Source organism: Melanotaenia boesemani, chromosome 18 (genome assembly GCF_017639745.1).
Source record: "Melanotaenia boesemani isolate fMelBoe1 chromosome 18, fMelBoe1.pri, whole genome shotgun sequence".
Taxonomy (NCBI): domain Eukaryota; kingdom Metazoa; phylum Chordata; class Actinopteri; order Atheriniformes; family Melanotaeniidae; genus Melanotaenia; species Melanotaenia boesemani.
Window position 1 is genome coordinate 17346465 of NC_055699.1, and position 20285 is coordinate 17366749.

At 36.4% G+C, this 20285-nt stretch overlaps 1 protein-coding gene across 1 annotated transcript in view; it reads right to left on the minus strand.

Annotated features, from left to right (window-relative positions):
- ctnnd2a (catenin (cadherin-associated protein), delta 2a) overlaps positions 1-7840 on the minus strand; it is a 142229-nt gene extending 134389 nt beyond the window's left edge. Inside the window, exons 1-4 of the mRNA XM_041968887.1 lie at positions 7827-7840; positions 7041-7075; positions 6271-6372; positions 1947-2119 (exon numbers count right to left, since the gene is read on the minus strand). Of these exons, the coding sequence (XP_041824821.1) occupies positions 1947-2119; positions 6271-6372; positions 7041-7075; positions 7827-7840 (324 nt within the window). The remainder of the gene's footprint in view (positions 1-1946; positions 2120-6270; positions 6373-7040; positions 7076-7826) is intronic.
- Positions 7841-20285: the final 12445 nt, after the last annotated feature.

The window sequence follows — 20285 nt, forward strand, 5'->3', positions numbered from 1 at the left end:
TGAATTGTTGGCACTGGTAGCTAAGTCTGACACACTCAGAGGGAGAGTACTTTTCCCAGCACTGTATGTCATCCTGCAGTGCTGCTTCTTTTCTCCTCCAGTAAAACACTGAGATCTTTGAGGTGCCATGTATCCATGCATTATTAAAGCATGGCCTCTCAGGGTTATAAATATCCTACAAAAGAGCACCAACATACCAGACCTTTTGCCTTCTCTCTCCCTGCTATTGAACAAGTAATTTGTACAAAGTTTAAATAAATGCATCCATGCGCACACGTGGCTGGAACAGTGCATGCAAAAACGGACCACCCTATGCACACCAAGGTGCACAAGCCTGCCAGTACACCAACAATGCATGTACAGCACATACATGCAAGTTAGACCTGCCTATCTCTCAGTGCTGGCATGCATAAAGCTATTCATGAGCAACAAGCCCTGCTGACAGCAGTAGCCCCATTACACTGACAAGCAAAAACATCAAAGAGTAGAATACACACACACACACACACACTCCCATGGAAAGAGATGGTGAGCAGAAAGGACAGGGATGGAAGATGGGAAGTGGAAAAGAAGGACAGGAGCACTGAAAAAAAAAAAAAAAAAAAAAAAAAGTGAACATTTCTCTTATTTGCCCATTCATGAATCTTTACCTTGCAATTCCTATTCTTTAAGGGAAGTAATCTAGGCTTTACCTATAACTAGCTCGACCGGTTCTTCAATTTTACTGAATAGGAAAATACAAAATATACTTAAAAAGATAGTTAATAATTTATTTTTGTTTCTCTTTCACATGAATCTGAGCATGCAAAAACAAAGCAATGGATTAGGCAAAACTCATTCACCTAATAAACAAAATCTGACAAGAAAAACACAGCAAGACTTGTGAGGATGAAAAAAATAAATAAAAAAAAAAATTCTAATCATTGATCTACAAAATTTCCTCAAATTTTTAATACATAATCATCTATCCCAAATGGAACATTTGTTCCAGACACTGGAAATATTTTTAATGAAGGACTGTAGCTGTTCTCTGATTAGGTGGGTGTGTGGGTGTCTGCAAGTTCATGTGTGTGCACGCATGTCTGTCTGGGGTATGTGTATTACCACTAATATGTTGGGGGACATGAAAATTAGAAATAATTGGCTGCTGTAGGCTGTAAAGTAATTTGGTGGGGTTTCTGTTTTGCAACACACTGCTGGGATTAAAATGTGACTGCATCTAGGTTTATTTCACAAGTCCTTAAAAACAAGACACTTACTGGGCTTTCTCTGTGTGTATTTATTTATTTACTTTTTTTTGGTCTATGAGCGTCTGATCACTGGTCTTCCTCTGAAGATCTGTAATTAGTCTCTCTGTTTTTCATCTTATTAAAAATAGAGACAAAATTTAATGGATTAGAAAGCCAGTTGCCGTGACTGGACTGTAACAGGACTAATAAAATGGGTTTCTCTATAAACGTGTACTTAGATGGTGATCAAATAGACTCAGCAACTATGATGTCAAACAAATCCACATGCAGAGAACACACTGAGACTTAGATTTACATGCAGCTGGAGGAGTGCTATGCAAAAAAAAAGTCTGTTTGCTAAATAAAAGATAATAAACGATGCTTGGCGAGAGACAAAAGGAGCAACAAGAAACCCCAAAACCATCATGCACACCATACATCAACACAGCAGGATTTCTTAAGTTTAAAAAAGCAATAGAGCACAAAAAGGTGGCGAACCTATTTCAGGTGAGTTATCTTCACATGCAAAAGCATCTTATGCCAGTTACTAATATTTTCTGTTCAGCAGCCTACTACACAGACTCAAAGTTCTTAGTGCACTGTTAAGTTTACACAAAATGGCTACAGTTAAAAATTCTGCCTGATTTTTTTTTTTTTCAGCACTATCCACATTTGCATCTTCATCCCTGTTTTTTAATGTGCAGCAGCATTTCCTACCTGATTGTAGCTGTGCACGGCTCCTCCAACCTGCCCGCTGCGCTGAGGAGTTGCTGCAGAGATGCTGTCGCTAAGGGCGAGGGTCTGGTTGCTATGGTAGCTGGCAGAGTACTGGAGCGAAGCCTCCGGGGTGGAGTTGAGCTGCAAGGAACTCTGGGAAAGAAGAGCTGGTCCTACCAATTGAGACAGGAGTTGTGTATGGTTTGGGTGGGAGGGAGGTTGAGTTGAGTTTGTGTGTGAGAAAGTAAGAGTGAGAGATTAAGAGTGAGAGAGAGGGAGAAAGGGAGAGAGAGAGGGGATGTGGAGGGGAGAGATTGAGAGGCAAAGAGTGAAATGGGAAAGAGAGAGAGCAGCAATTTAGAGCAGATAGTGCAGCAGTGCAGCACTCTGTGCGTTGGAGATGGCATGCATAATTTATTAGCAGGGGAAGGGAGAAACAGAGGAACACAGAGAATAGGAGGAGGACTAGCAGGGAGATGTAGAGGATGGGAGGAAGTGGACTGAGAAGAATAAAGTTGTGGGTTGACAGTCCAAAAACTTAAATCCCAAACATGGTCATTTTTACCTGATAATGTTAGCTCAATTTGGCCACATGGGGCAGGTACAATCATGTTAGGATATTTAGCTTTATTAATGGGCAAAATATCACATGAATTGGACTACTAGATAAAGAAACACTAAAATTTTAAATAAAAAAATAAACCAAAACTGCCACAGTCAATGATAAGTATAATTTAAATATATTGAACTCAGTTCTTATAACATGAGGCAGGTTCATCATCCTGTGTCATCAAGGAAAAATACACATACATGCTAATTCCTAAAATGATCTTGTAAAATTGTCCTGATCAGGAATAACATCACAACGCAGTTTTTAATATTTAGCCTTCTGTCTGTAGTTATGTCTTGAATCAACAGGAATTATTTTGAAAACTTTTTCTTTAACTATTAGACATAATTGATTCCCTAGGCTAAAGATGTTAAACTGGGATCACTTCCTTTCTCTGAAAGTACTACTTTTAAATTTCTTGTCTTTCTTTGTATTCACTAGCTAGTCATTTTTTTCACTCAAAAAAGACAAAAAGATAAAACCATTGCCATTTCTTATTATCCCCTTATATCTCTCTACTTGCTCACTATCATTCTTCCTCTCTACCGCCACAGAATCTTATTTTTTTTCTTTGAGTCTGTGAGCTGTGAGCCTGGATCAACTTCTCAGCTTCTTGCCATCACAAAAGACTTGTCTTCTTTCATCTTGCTTCATCCCTTGCTTTTTATGAATTATTAAATAGCGCTTTGTGTTACGCAGGCAGAGGAGGAGCTCCCGAACTCATCATCACTCAAGCTTAGTGTTTGTGTGTTGTATGATACTGTGTGTTGGCTTCTGTCCTTAAACAGGTTTTGTGAAGTTTGTTTGAGCTGGACTGAAAAGTAATTAGGTTGGTATATTGTAAAATTAAGTGTCATGAGATAAAAGGTTGATGCCGTTAAACATATCAAATAGGAAATTAACAATAAAACCTGACATTTGGAGGAAAACTGATTTAGAAATTATGCAAAATAGAATTATCAGCTCAAGTAAATGTGATCAGGCAACAATGCGATGATGTGACAGGTCTGGCAGGTTAGAAGTCTTTTTTTTTTCTGCATAAAAATGAGTCAGTATTATACCTGATCACTTATTCATCAAGGTAAATGTTCCAATATTGCATTTTTGTAAGATTTTTATTCTCTTTTTTCTGTGTTGACATTCTGGCAATTGTTGATCATTCCTCCACATCTGCTTGGGTGAGTTTTGAATAATTTCTCTCTAACATCCTCACTTCTAGAGTTTTGGTGAGTTTCCTCCCATGAACTGCTCACCACAAGAAAAGCTTCCACATCTGGATTGGATGCATAATTTATTGTTGGATTAATGACTACAAGCAGCCATTGTCCTCATGCATTAAAATGTGCCCTATCCTTAACACTACCATATGTTTCATCCATATACAAAGTTCAAATTGTGTAATTGAATGTTTACATTGTACTTTTAATTTCAATCTAACTTGTTTGTTTGGGTCATCAATTATTTTTGCAAAGAGCCTTCAGGCATGTTCACATGGGGGGGGATATCATTCTCGCAAGCCTGCTTATTAACCAACGGGATTAATAATAATCTTTGTAAACACATTAGACAGTATGAAGCAGATATGTTACATGTTGGATCCTGTGTTATCATATACACCTTGTTCAGAAATTATATTTATTGGAGGAGTAAAGTCAGATTTGCAACCCTCTACTCTTGTGCATAAATACAAGCACTCGATCTGTGTGTACATTGTAAAAACAGACTCTTTAAAGCAGGACTTTTAAAGCAGTACACATACATGATATACACAAAGGTTTTGCCTTGCAAGACGGTTGCAGCTGAGATAGTGATTGACTTGACATATACATTCCATTTAATGGCACATGTTTTTAAGAATTTATGTGTTTCCATTTTATTTATGTGTTGCAGCATTACTCTGTTGGCTCAAAGCAAAACATTCCTAGTTCTGGGCAAACTTCCACTGAAGAAACCAGCATGTAACTAACTGCTTAGCTGTTTGTAGTGCTTTTATATCAGGGCTACTCAGTTTGGTCCTACAAGGGATATAGGTTTTCCCCACTTCCCTGCTCCAACAAACCTGACTCTAATTAAATGGATCCAACAGCCTATGAAGTACTGCACAATGACTCATTAATTTGCGTGCAAATAATGAGTCATTCAGTCGCATTTGTCAAGTGTGTTTTGGAGCAGGAAGAAATTTAAAACCTGAGCCCTCATAGAACCAAATTGAGTAGCACTGTTCTATACTAATCACACACAATCACACAAAGAGAAAAAGCTACAGTGATTTTTCTGGATTTACACATTAAGATTTATAAAACGAGAGAAACAGCCGGGTGCAGAACCTGCAATATAATTCCTTACAATCTGGTTGCCTTCTAAGAGCAAGAGAGATGCAGAGATTTTCTGCAAATGAGATACAAATCTAATTAATCTGACATGTCTTCCAACTGTACAGCCTGCATTTGAACAGGTAACATCTGTCCTAATAGTGAAAGCAGCTACAGCAAATGGAGGTACATAGTCCAAAAACCTGTTCTCAAAGATCTATGCACTCTGACTTTTTGCTGTCATACAAACTGTATTTGTGTGCATACTCAATGGCTACATATGTGAAAGCAACCCCATTCTAAAAGTACAAGAAATTACAAGCTTATCATGTAATGTGTAAGTGCTCACATAGAAATGTGCAGAGCATCACACAGAGTGTGAGCTCTTAAAATGCCATCCATTACAGCAATATCAACCATCAAAAAGGTCAGCAGACAATAAGTGAAATGGGAATGCAGTGTTCCAAAACCAATGACCTGAATGGAAAATGCCAAGCACATTTGGCAAGACCTTAAGCAGCACACAGGCTGCCTCTCAATCATTGTTTGAATATGTTTATCAGCCAAAGTCCACAGTATAGAAAAGTTAGCCACAACAAACCCTAGGAGCTCTGCTGGCAATGTATATTGTCAGTCTGTCTCAACAAATAAAGATTAAGCATCAAAGTAGGCTTAAAAGTTCTTGATTTTGAGGTAAGTTATACAGCTTAATCAATTGTGCACAGCTGCTGGTACAGCATTAGAAAACACATTTTTAAAGCTGTGCAATATTTAGTTCCGTTCAAAGGCAGTTTTAAATGATCATATAGTTAACGTGCTGCCTTATCTGGTACAAAATCAATTTTCCTTCTGTGATTAAATTAAGTACTGCCTACCATCCCCACATACTTAAAGTTAGCGTTTTAGTGTCTAATCAAGATTATTTTATTTTGAGGAAGAAACGTGTGTATGCCAAAGTTAAGAAAATCATAAATTTGGTTTGTTTTCTCTAAAATTTCTAAATAAATAAATAAATCAACACACAAAACATTTTCTCCTGTTAAATCAAAATTTTCTATGTCAAATGTCAATAAAGAAAACACATTTTGAAAACTCAAATGGCATTTGGTCAGTATATAGCACTCTTGCTAAAGTTGCTCAAGTTCCTTTGGGCATTAATTTTGCTCTATGTTAGATCAACAGCACAAAATAGGCTGAAACAATTGGAGATAAATCACTGAAGACATCTAGGACGGGAGCTTTCATGCACATATGTTGCATTATTCTATTCTATTCTATTCTATTCTATTCTATTCTATTCTATTCTATTCTACAGTCATTTAGCAGACACTTTTATCCAAAGTGACATTAGGACCAAAGATTCTCCAAACACAAACACACTGATGCTTATAAGTATGCTTACGGTCTCCGCTGTCAAGAATTCCTGATTCCTGAAGGGAGCGAATGCAGGAATCAACCAACTCCAAACCTGTGGTCAGCTCATCTTCAATATCCTTTTGTCCATCTGCTGTGGAGGACAAGAGAATATAAACCAAACTTAGTTGCATAGACAGGGAGAAATGGGAAAGAAGGAATGAAAGGCAGTGATGACTCAAATCTCTCAAGACTCCAAACTCAGTCTTCTGCTGTAACAGTCTGTAAAGTTTTACACACTATAACTTGGTTATGAGATGTAGGAGATTTTGATGTGTTAGAAGAGCAAAAATGTAAGAGATCTATGTATGAAGTAGATGAATGACAAAAATATACAAAGAATATAGCTCGTTGTTTTCACACATGCAGATTAATTCTGACAATGTGACAAAGCTCTTGTGTGAGTGAGTGTGTAACTTTGTGGGGCTCTAATAATCTTTTAATCCATCGGATATGAAGGTTGGTGCCTCTGCCCAGACATTACTGGTCCACAGGCATAAATTCTAAATGTCTGTTAAAATAAGATTAAAATACGATAAATCTTTCATCTTAAGATTTCTTGGAAATATGGCAGAAACCAAGTCTTGTTGCAAACACATTCACAAGATTTTGAGCTTCCTTATTTAAACAGAAGGAAAAAACATCTTTAAAAGTAAAGAAAGGGTCCAAGTGGAGACACAGTAGAACAGTGGATTGGTATGTGTGCCTGAGTGAGGTGCATGTATGTGTTATAGTGCACACATTTAGGGTGATTTTTACCTTGGGAGTTCCAGCGAAACTGCTCATCTGTTGAACTGCAAAAGAAGGATATGGTTAATAAAAGGAAAACTACAAAGAAAAGCAACAAAATGTTAACTTAGACTAATAGTACTTTTAAATAAAAGGTACATTACAATAAAGCTTTCAAAATGCATTAAGAAAAATCTGAAGTTAAGCAAAATGTAATTCAATTTTACACTCATATTTACTAAAAGTGACTAGGTCTTTTTTGCACCAACGTCAGTATCGCTACAAACGTACATTCATCATGTTTAGTGTCAATACAGTTTGTGAAAGGTAGTTTTGTGTCATGTAGATTAAAATAACAAAGAGGAAAAGGAGAAATCTTCATACAGGGAATAGGTTAAAATCCATTACCAAATGGATGTGACCTTTGGGCTTTTAGTCAGCAGTATCTTGTGAACACACAAGATTCTGAGGCAAAAATATTTGACTGAGCTCACAGAAAGTCCTGAAACCATCAGAGAACACCCATCATCAATGTACCATCAAATCCAAGTTAAACCTCCGCAATGAAAAAAGCTTAAAATGTTGCCACCTCTTTTGGGCCCAAGCTTACCCAGAACTGTAATATGCTCCGAGGGATCAATTTCCTTTTAAAAGAAATTTTCTGCAAGTCCTCCAGGCTAGAGAGGACCACCCAGCTTGTTATCAGCATAAAGTTTAAATGTCAGCTTCTTTGATATGGTTTTAAAGCAAAAGGTATGTGTTACATTAATTTCAGTGAAAATGCCATTAATGCTTAAAGGTTTATGAGCGATATACGCAGTCATAGACATCGTTTTCAAGGAGGACCTTGCTCATTTCAGCAAGACAATACCTAACCAGATTCTGCTTGAAATCACTAAATTCGATACATTATCAAACAAGCAAACGTACAAAAAAAGAATAAATAGTGAGGCCCTGGCCTGATAAGCAGCTAGAATCAATATCTACATCTGCAATGAAAGGAAATGATTTCAGGATCAATACTGACCCTGAACTTTTAAAGAAACATACCTGATGGATATATCAAAACATCATATTACAGCTTATCTATTGTTACTGAAGTTTTAAAATTACAATGACTGGTTTTTCTCAAAGAGCAATAATGTTAAAATATGTACAGTTCTGAAACACACTTCCAAATAAAAGTAAAACTTACTAAAAACAAAATGTCATCCCACTTTTTTATGCAGCCCAGTAAGCATGGTTTCCCATGCAATTACATATCAGTCATCCTAGTTTAAAACAGACTGTGCACATACAAAACACTTGTATAATCATATGCAACACACATACAAGCAAACATTCTTCAGATGGCCGTCAATTGATCACTGACTGATGGGGAGCTGAAGAGAAAGAAAACACAAAGCGAGGAAGAGGGAAACAGACAGGCGGAAAGAGAAAGCAAGAGACGAGTATTGAGCCGCCTGCTGAGTAATCAATGCAGACATGGACAGACTAACTATATAGATTCTTTCATCTGACTTCATCTACACCATTAGTCTGTCTGGGATAGTTGGTCTGCATTTGTCCCCGTTTAGACTCTTTGGTATTCTACCTTGCAAAACTGTAACTAATGTAGGTGTGAATGTGTACTCTTGGCATAACTGTACAATTGCATAGGATGTCTATTGTCTACAGTGTTTATCATGTGAATTCAATCCGAGTTATTTAGATCTCTTAAGTAAAAATGACCATGAAAGAGAAAGGGTAGCTTGTTAACTTTGTAACTTCGACCATCCATCTAGTCACGGATGAATAATCCATCTCTCATTTCATCACTTTTAATCCTAGCTTCATCCCATCCAGGCTTGAGGGGAACCTGGAGCCCATCCCAGTTGTAATTTGGGAAGAGGGGAAATACATTCTGGAAAATTCCCTAAACATAAATGATCAAGAGATCTAAATATCAGAGTTGGGGTGGTTGCAACAGTTGAACATTTCATTAGTCCTTACATGAAAAGCTGGACAATAAGCAAAAGAATATCACAATAGTATTTCCCATATTGACTGAGCTCTGTCCTGATCACCAATTAATATTTTTGCGTGCCAAAGTACTTTTAGGTTATATTAATATGTATTTAAAATTACAGAATGCATACTCTCACTCTTAACACTTTTGTCAGCTAAACACACTTTAGAAAATGCAACATGCACCTGGGACATGTTAGCTGTACCTTGGCTGCCCACATATTTGGATGCAGCCAATTAGCTAAGCTCATCCTGTAATACGAACGGGCAGCCAGAAGTTGCTATATTTTTCACTGGATACTTTCTTGTAAAAAAAAAATCTTTCTTAAAAAGTTTAGAAGGCTTAAATGCTTTGCTGTTTTAAACAGCATAATTCAAGAAACTTTGCTTTCATAAATATTGATTTGGTGTGCCTGTACATGTGGAGGGAAGGGGCTCATGTAGTGTATGTGTGTCTGTGAATCGGTCACCAAAGACACTGAAAGAAGGACTAAAGAGATTTGCTGGGAAGAGATCTATAATAAAAGAAAAAAATGACAAAACAAATCATTTGTTCAATTTGTTGTGGAATTGGCAAAATTCCTTGCCCATGTGGTTCTATATCAGCTATCGAGGAACAATGGTCCAAAATGCAGTCAGATCAGTGACCAGAAGAAATAGGTATCCTGCTTTTGTTTGTAACCTTGTCCTTAATGCATTGAAATCCTCCACATTCCTTGAACAATTTAGTCATATGATGTACAGCAAAGGGACAAATATGCAAACCCTTTCATTTTTTTCTTGAAATATGACTATGTTGAAACATGTCAGGGATTTTCTCACACATTTACTAAAAACGGGATATCCTCTGCATATCTTTATTCCTCATAGTCTTTGATAGATTTTGCACTGAATCACAACAACAAGCACCTGTTTAAAATAACTTTTTTCTATTAAATTTAAATAGCCTCTTGTGTTGCAGGCCTAAGGTGTAAACATGCGAAAATATGCATCTGGTTAATTCTGCCTGCAATTGAATAAAAGAGAAAAAGTAAATGTCGTAAACCCTGCCTTTTTCAAACCACCCCAGCTTTTACTGGTTTAGTTTGTTGCATATGGTATATAAAAAAAAGGAACTAAAAACAGAAAATATTTTTTATCCAAAATTATCATATGATTAAAGCAACCATATGTTCATTTTTGTTTTTTAACGTCTTTTGTAACCTGTAAGACAAGGTTTTGGAAGCATTATTATTATGACTACAAGGTTAAAATGATGCATTTACATGCCATGCAGCAGAAATTAAAATATGTTGAGTAGCAGCTGAAGCCCAAATACACTTTGCAAGACCTTCAAGGCAGTCGAAGTGATAATATTTGCAATATCTATTGTGTGCTGACTGATGTACGTCCAGCCTTAATGAGTGGACTCAACAAGCATGTTTCTTAAAAAATAAAATATAATAGTTGGTTCTTGAAATCCCAACTTTTGCTATATAGTTATTGCAACTGTTTTGTAATCAAATTTCAAATCTAGGTGACATATGGAAAGCATGCTGTGTAGGACTGGCAGTGAGTGACACAAACACACCACTTATGGAAACTCATAATCAGGGTTGCTCCTATGCATCTGGGGCATGTTTTATTGGTTACAGAAACAGAGAAAAAAAGAAGAGAGTTAAAGAAAACTGCATGAGATACTCATAGATCTGATACACAAAAGAGAGATTTAATAACTGCAGCAATATTCCACAACACTGCACACTCTTCGCTGCAGTGGCATAACAGCACACCCCGCGAGGCAGTGGCTCACTTTTAGCAGAAAGCAAGTATTAATGAGACATTCAAAATTTGCTCGACTATTCTAAACCACCACACATCTTAGATCAACAGACAGCGTCCTCTACCGATTCAGGATATATTCACATGCATGCATATAAGCAGGCTTTATGAGGCATTCACAAATATAAAATCTGAACATAAAGTATATACAATTTTTATCATTTTGCATGCTAGTGTTTAAAATTTTAGGATAAATAAAAAACTGATAGCAGGTTGATGATGGATGGGTCTCGAGGCCTTTCTGTGTCAAGTTTGCATTTCCGAACACATGCCGATTAGGTTGACTGGCATCTCTAGGTAGTGTGACTGTTTCTTTGTCTCTCTATGTGTAACCTGTCCAGGGTGTATCCTTCCTAGTAAGTGCTGGGATAGGCCCCAGCTCTCCCGCACCCTGAATTGGAATAACTGGGTACAGAAAATGGATGGCTGGATGGATCACAGTAGTAGATGCCTCCATAATACTTTCATTTAATTTAAAATCCTGAAGATTTAAAAAAAGATATGGGATTGCATATGCTGTCATTGTTCCCTGAAATGATCTCTGGTACAACTGGTGAATTTTTTGCTAAAAGATGGTGCAAAAGTACAAAAAAGAACAAGTTGTAGATGTTTTTGTGGTAAAACTATGTAGGAACATTGGCCCTCAGCTTGTGTTTCTCAACAGCAACATGACTTAGAACAAGTGCCACACAAGGTTCTTCTCAAATCCTCCAGCTGCCTCTATTCACAGATAGCAGCTCTTAAGAACACTTCTCTGTTGTGATAAGACTGTTAGTGTGGATGTGTGTGTGCATATATGCTCAACAAGCAAACACACACCCACAGTTTGATTTTACATGACTATACAAGTATACATTAAGCACTCCAACAGTGAAATTATTCAGCTACTGTTTCTAATATACATTTAATCACAATGTGGTATATTTTGTGTGAAAATCTATTCTGACATATGTACATACATACCAAAATGGAAAAACACAAACTAAAATACCAAGCAAGTTCAAATTTGCTCCAAGATTAAAGTAAATGTGCACTACATTGCTGCTTATTTCCACCCCGCTGAGTGGAAGAAAGAAATAAACGGTCAGCTAGACTCAACAAAAAAAATCAACAAAAACTGTCTCTTAGCATACAACTGCTTGTCTAATTAATTACTGTACACACTCTATAAACACACTGCTGAGCAAAGGAAAACAAACAGGTCTTTTCTAAATTAGAGAGGCCTCTTTTAGTTTTTAGTTTGAAATTGACCAAACTTTTGAAGAAAATTAAATAAAAAAAAAAGCCTAACTGCTCCACTTTCATTGTGAAGTGCAATTTTTATTTGCAATAATTCCATCAGTACATTGATATCATATAACCACATTTAAAAATCTATTTATGACTCAAAAGTTTAACTTTGGACAGATGTTACTAGCACTGGGTATTGTTCAGAATTCAAAAAGCTGGCACTAAGGAATGGCAATGAGTTATTGCTCCTTGAGCTCCATGACAATATGCAAAAGGGTCAAATGTCAAATTCTGTGGCAGCACTGCTGAGAGTTTAGAAGGAATCTATGTCACTTTTAAGGAACATTTCATTTGTCTACTGAAACAGCAAGGCATGTTGTCATCTTGCGTAGAATTACAAAGATTTTCCTTTTTTTCTTTTATTTTCATTTAATTAAATTTTTTTTTTTTTTGCTTGTAAATATCTTTGAGATCAGACAACAGGTTCTCTCAAGTAAGGCAAGGACAGTGCATCAACTGGGAGGGAGTTAAAAAGAGGCAATTTTTTTCAAAGGAGTTGTGGACTATGGAAGCGAATCAAATCAGATTATTCTTATAAGCCAAATAATATGTCCTTGTATCTCCCTCTAACCAATGGTACTGAGAAGATCCAATGTGCTTCGTTTGACCACAAATCTGGTCAGATGCAAGACTGGCCTAATACAAGGTAGCTACACTTGACTGCATACCAGGAGTGAAGGAGCCCTTCAGACATGCAGAAGATCAAATGGACTCATATCAATGCCTCATCTCCCACATCACCCTATACTGTACCTGCAAAAGAATCCATCCATGAAATTGGACAGGAAACACTTTGGATAGATGGGGTGGGAAGGAGATTGGAGATTATCGACAGGTTTGACTCAGAGATTCAGCTGTCCATCTGATATTGTCACCATTAATCTCAGACTAGATCTTGTGCTTTGGTCATCTTCAATCCACACTGCCAACCTGATTAAACTCACAGTGCCCTGAAAGGGTGCAGTGGAGAAGACCTATGAGCACAAGGGCCTAAAGTATACCAACACCTGAAGATGAGCAATGCTGATGAAAACACTAAGGTTTTCCCAGTAGATGTTGGTTGCAGATGCTTACCAGACTGTTCAAAGACATGGGAATCCAAGGCCAAGTCATTAGGCCTCTCTTGAGTACAGTCGAACAAGAAAGGCAGCGGTTCTGGAAAAGTAGGAGAGATAGCTCCTGGGCCCCAGGTTGACATCATTTGCCTTTCGGTGTTAAAAGCAGAAGACAACACACCTGGGGCACCAAGTGTTGCTGGTAACCACTCTGGTGTTCAGGGCAAACATTGAACATAAAGGAGGGTACCAATCTAATGACCCCAATGAATCACAATGGCTTCCACTTCACTCTAACCAGATTATTTCTACTTATATAACATTATATCTCTAGTAAGTGTTTCATACAAGGTAACACACCACCTCATCCCGAAACCAAACAAATTATACTCTTTATAATGTGAATGGACGGCCATTACTTTTCCCCATTCCTGACCTGTCAGTTTAACTGCATGAAAAGACATATACATAAAAAGTTCAAATTACAAATAACTGACTGTACAACAGCAAGAAAGATATTTCTCAAATGGAAAACATTCAAGATGGCTGCCAGTCTTCCTAGGGCTGGAGACCCCAGAAAGTTCACTCCAAGGTCAGATTATGCAATACTAGGAAAATTTGCAAAGACCCCAGAGCTACATCTCAGACTTTACAGGCAGAGGCAATTAGCATAATAAGTGTGGAATGTCATGACAGTCAATGAAACACAGACACAACTATGGGTTGTTTGGAAAGGCTGTCTAGAAAAAACAACTTCTCACGAAAAAGACTATGGCAATGCAGTTTAGATTTGCACTGTTTGACAACAATAAAACACCATGTTTGGTGAAAAACAAAAGTGTCAGATCTGGTGAAAAGAACATAATTTGTACTTATTTAGAAGTTGCATGACCTGGACACCTTGTAAACATTGAGTCAGCCATATTTGGGCCAAACATTTTCTGCTGTCTGGGTGGTGCTTAAGTTAAACCTTCAATTAATTACTGAGAAGCTTTGATCTTCTTCCAGGGAATCAGCTTAGCTTATTCAGGACTAAGGAAAGTTTTATGCACCATGATGAAGAAATATGTAAGTCTATGTTTAAGCCCTTAACTCCCTATAGTGGAGGGTGCAGGTGCAAGAGGTTAAGCTATATAAATATATATATACATATATATATATATATATTACGAACAACATTTAGCCAGGGAGAAAATTTACAGCAATAAGGCTATTTGACCAGAACTTCTTTTAAAGGTGTCCATTATTACTTCTTAATGGACACCCTACAGCTAATCAGAATCGAGTATTCACCCAGACCATGGTATAACACTAAATATTTGTCAGCATAGGCTTGTGCTATTGATACATAGCAGACAAAGTCATGGATAGTGATTAATCATGATTAATTTGTAAGTTGTGATTAATCATGATCAATTCGAAAGCTGTGATTAATTATAATCATTTGTCAGGCCATATATATATATATATATATATATATATATATATATATATATATATATATATATATATATACATATATGATGACAGAAGATGGGTCATATGTATTCATCCACATAAAATCAGATTTTGCTTTTTTACACTGTAATTTCATTGTTTCATTTCAATGTCATTTCACCCACTCCTATCACAAAGGCATTTTTATATATCTCCTCTTCCCTTTGTCTTCCCCCACCCTTTTCTCTCTCTCTTTCACAAACACACACACACCCACACAAACTTCTGTGCGTCACATAAAAGCTTTTTCCTCTGAGTGACAGATTGCCGTTGCATTGTCACACAGTTAACCTGACAATGATGAGGTGCAACAATGTGGTTACAGTATGACAACCATCAGTCGGTAGATTCACATATATATTTACACAACAAACACAAAAAATGTTTTTTGTTCCCCAGCAAACTCCATATGTAAAAGTGAGCGGGCAGATTTTTGTCCATCATTTTCTCCATAAAAATAATCAACTACATCTCATAAAGCCTTTACACAATGTCTTTTTATGATTCTGCACAACCCAAAACTACAAATTTTTGCTGGGCAGAGACCTTTATTCTTCAGTAGATTTGGAGTTATCTCAACTCACTTAAATCCTGATGTGCTCAATGGCTGGGAATTTAAATTTTTCATGAGAGCAGGAGTGTCACAGTTCAACACTATTTTTATTGATTGCTGAACACTCGGCTTAACTGAGTTTACAAAGATAAATTATTGCATAGTGTGTTTTGGATTGGGGGCTAAAGATGATCTACCACTGACAAAGCTAAAAAGGAAAACGGCATCTTTGAACACGCTGCTGCAACCAAAAACGCTGTTTCTATGATGCAGACTTGTAAGTAGACAAGCAACACTGAGCTACTTATGTTTTGAAGATTTATTTCAGTTGAATGTGTGAATTATCAACAAGTCATACTGACGAATAACATTTCTTTTGTGCTTATAAGGTAAGACTTATGAATGAACAAGGTGGACATGTACTGGTGTTGTTTCCCAGACAGAGATCCAGGCTAATTCTAAATTTAAATGGTCTTTAACATCCAGTTGTACAGGTGTAACATCAGGTCTGTAAATGTAACTATAAACATGTGTGGTATCCACAGAATATCCAGAATCTCAGCTGATATCTCAGTAAAACCATTTGTATGACCAAAAAACAACAAACAATTAAAAGACTAGGTACAAAAAGTCAGAAAAAATATATAAACACAAATTATGGCTCACTGTGTCCCTGTGCATGAACACAGACAAACTCCACCACAACTGAAAGCACACATCTTACAGATTCCAAAACTTTAGGTTTCATCCCACAATGACCAAGATTTACTGAACAAGAAGGCCCAGTTTATGCTTCACGTTTGTAAAACATTTGAAGTCTTACCTAAAAACTTATATCCACCAGTATAAAATGGCATTTAGTTTATATACACACACATATATATATATATATATATATATGCGTGCGTGTGTGTGTGTGTGTGTGTGTGAGTGTGTGCAAGCTCTCTGATACTCTATTCAAAAGCAGCCTATTGTGCTCCCAACAAGGCTGAAGACAAACTTTTTGTGGACATGACAGCTGACTGACAGTTCAACAGTTGGGCTGGAAGACAATTCTCTTGTCAAAGTGTGCTGAAATAACTTCTAATGCCTGAATTCTGACAGTTGCAACAAAACCCCTATTTCTACAAAAACAATGATGACAATGTATCATGTTATTGACAACTCTAATAAAGATACTTTAAGTCTTTTCAACTTTTCCTCTACCATTCAGACTCTTTCAAACTGTACATTCATATGCAAATGCTTGACCTGAAAGGGAGCGAGTCTGGTATAGAAATAAAAAAAAAAAACTTCTCTGTTGTTATGCAGCCTTTTTCTCATCTTACCTTGCATAAATGCACATAAATGACACAAGTGCAAGTACAATCAAAAAGAAATATAAACTAATAAAACAGGTAGCATGGGCAATAAAAATGCAATCACACACCCCTGTTCTATACACTCACAAATGCATGTCTGCAACTTTTTAAAACTACTGTCAAAGGATAGCATAGCAATATACTTACTTATACTTACATCACAAACTGCAATCTGAACTGCACAGTGTGCATACTGGTAATATGCATGCTGAATTGTTCCTTATACAACATGTGTGTTTTTATGAATGTACATGCACAAAAAGTAGGTTTAAATGTTACAACTCAGGAACATCTGCTGTGTGAGATTAAATCACCAAGCTATTATAATTAAAAATGATAGGTGGACCTTTGGTGTTTAGCACCAGCAGAGTTAATGACGACATACCCACATGCATAATTCACCAGGGATAGGTGGCCTGACTCCAGAGTGTGCCCTATGTTATTGTGCTACACACTCAGGGATTGCCTAAATGTTTTCCTAACAAGGTTCATTATAGCAGGTTATGACATTTAATGTAACTAGGTATTCACAGTTTTGCTGCAGATAACATGAAATACACATTTACCTTTGGATAAATTGTTCAACAGTATAACAACAGCAGTAAAATGAACACATAAGCTACAGACACACTGTAAAAAAAATGCAGTTATATCAAGTCACTGAAGGATAATAAGACATTTTTTTCCCATCGGCATTGTTAAACTGAAGTGTTTTAAAAATTTCTTTACAAGTCATAATTAAGTTCTTATTATCATTAAGTTTTATATAAAAAGTTGAGAGTTCATCCTAATTTCCAATACATTTTCTACTGTAGGCCATGTGGAGATCTAGGATCTTGTTTAAACAGAGCTTTTAAAATGCAGCTGCACTGGCTACATTAAGCCCTTTAAATACTTTCATATTCCCTCTAGTAGTGTTTATATCATCAGTTCTCTGAGAGGTACACTGTATTCAGATCCTGACCAGTAACTACCAGCATCTCCCAGGGGACAATACAAAGTGATGGCATCATTAGTATTGCAAGGGCTGTTACTAACACAATTTCTGATAAGGATGACAATGAGATAATTAAATGAGTTTATTTTTATTTTATCATTCACATTGTATTTCTCACTTTCAGAGCCTCCACATGAGACATTGTAGTCAGTTAACACATGTTTGAGTGAAGAAAAACTGAGCTGTTCCTTTTTTAGCCTAAGTGCAGCACTCTAAGTGAAAATGAATGTGTTGGCAGGGGTTCATGAGGGTGTTCATTTTTGTTTATTTTTGTATTTCTTTAAAAGTTTGCTTTTACTCTTTTTACATTCACAAATACACTTCATATCTTAACAGCTATTCTTCCTATTCATATTCATCGTACATTAAGACAGGGCTCTAAATTAACACCAGCCAACCTGTCAAATGTGGGTTAAAATTCAATTTCTGGTGAATTAGTGATGTGTCTTTGTGAGCTGCAGACTCTCTTGAGGAGAGCCAAACAATCCACACAAGCAGGACTGGGGATTTCATTTTGATGGACACATGTAACCAATCACATGTGAAGGCAGGCTTGGATTTTTCAATCATGTGTAAAAACTGAAAAGGTGGGGTTGCATAAAAACGAGGCTTTTATAAAAACACAGAACAAAAGAGTCCTTACCAACACATAAACCATTCATAATTGCTAAATTAGAAAATGTGAAAATAGAAGCTCCAAGAGATATCAAATGAAGTGCCATTTGGGAGCCATAAGAACCGGCTGTTTTCAAAGATTTGGCTCCCTTAGAAGAGGCAAATCTTTGAAAACAGCTGGACCTACCATTACTATGATAAATAAAGCAAATCACTACGTTTCCCATGACCATCATTCCATGACAAATCATTCGTCAGCGGACTGTGTGATTACTTTAGCGTGTGTGGTATTGTTTACTGTCTGAACAAACGGCAGCTAAATGAAAATTTAAATTTAAACAAAGAAACTGATGTAAAAAATGTAACAGTAGTTGGACAGTGTAAAGCAAAAGGCTTCTTTGCAAAAGAATGTTGAGAGAATGTTCAGCATTTTCATTAGGAATCTACCAAACACATTTGCTGGTGATAAAAGTTCATTTAGAGCCCTATATTATGGATCAAGTTTTCTTTCCTTTGTCTCATTCAGGAGATGTCAAATTTATAATTTATAACTACAAACATTAATTGTGCTTAAAATTATTTTTTACCTAGTGACTATAATATAAATTACAAGTATACTTACAGCATTTTTAATAATGCTTTTAAATAGCTAAATTTCTAATGTTTGTTCAAAATACCAAACAAATCTCTTTGCACTGTCAATTTCAATCAGAATACCCACATAATGATTATATGGTATACCTCATGGGACTGGAGGTAAAATATGAAAACATCTGGCTGGAACAGCAGTCATAATTTGTCAACTCTGTTGCTGGCTCACATTCAAAAAAGGTTTGACCTCATCCAGTTCAAGCCACTTGGGATTGATGGCATATGTAAAAACTGTTGATGACAATGTGTGTGGCCATGTGGAATCAATCATTTGGATGTTATTAAAATGAAAACTGATTTTAGAAGTAGAGTGAAATGAATTTCCAACTCCAATTGTAAAATCTCTTAAATTTCCGGATTTGTGAACGTTGCAAGTTATTTCTCATTTCTGTTTGACATGTTGTTTTTGCAATATCTTCACACAATTTTAATATATTTATTTATAATAAATTTTGTTAGATATTTAAATATTTTTGCTATTCACACCCTTAAAGATGTTCCTTGAGTTAAATGGAAGGAGCTACAGCACGTTCTTGTGGTTTATTCAATCCCAACTGATGACATGTAAATGCAATAGTTCATTTCAAAGATGTCCAATTCCAGTCTTAGCCAGAACTTCCCCACTTATCTCCTGCAGATAATTAGTTCATTTAAAATGCATTATTACCCATGATATGACACAAACAACACAGACACACTCAAGGTCAACAGTGTGATTTAATGGTTGGATAAAAATCCTAAGAAATGTGGGAGATTATTTATATTATAAAAAAGAAAAGAAAAAACTCTGATGTGTTTTTTCTTTTTAAATCCAAGAACTACACTCAAAGAAGAAAACATTTCTAGGAGACTAAGAGTAAACGAATCACAATGCAACTGATTTTTATTTTATTTTTTTGGGGGGTTTTTAAACCATTCTTATTTCATCTAAATCTCCATGAACACTCAATGTATATAAACTGTAATATATTACTCATCTGTTTCACATCCCTCTAATTTAATTAATAGCCTTCTATAGACAGCTAATGTTCTGCAGGAGAATGACATGACCCCTTTAAAGTGAAAATGAACAACATCCAAGCTCTATTACACAAAGAACGAAGTGCTGATGTGTGTGTGGTTGCGTAAGGTGACATGAACCTTCATATATCCCACATGAATGCATACATTCATTTTGAGGGAAGGGATGCATGCATGCATGTGACTGATTGATGAAAATGATGCAATGTGACACATAGTGGCTCCCTGGAGTTGAGGTTTTAATTAACCAGTGGGAAAAGAGCTGGCTGGACCAGCTATCACAATATATCACCAGATTAGGATGGTAAATGGCTCTCTCTCTCTCTCTCTCTCTCTTTCACACACACACACACACAAAGACCATCTGGTTGTAACGGAGTGTAGTTCACTTGCAAGTATATTTACTGT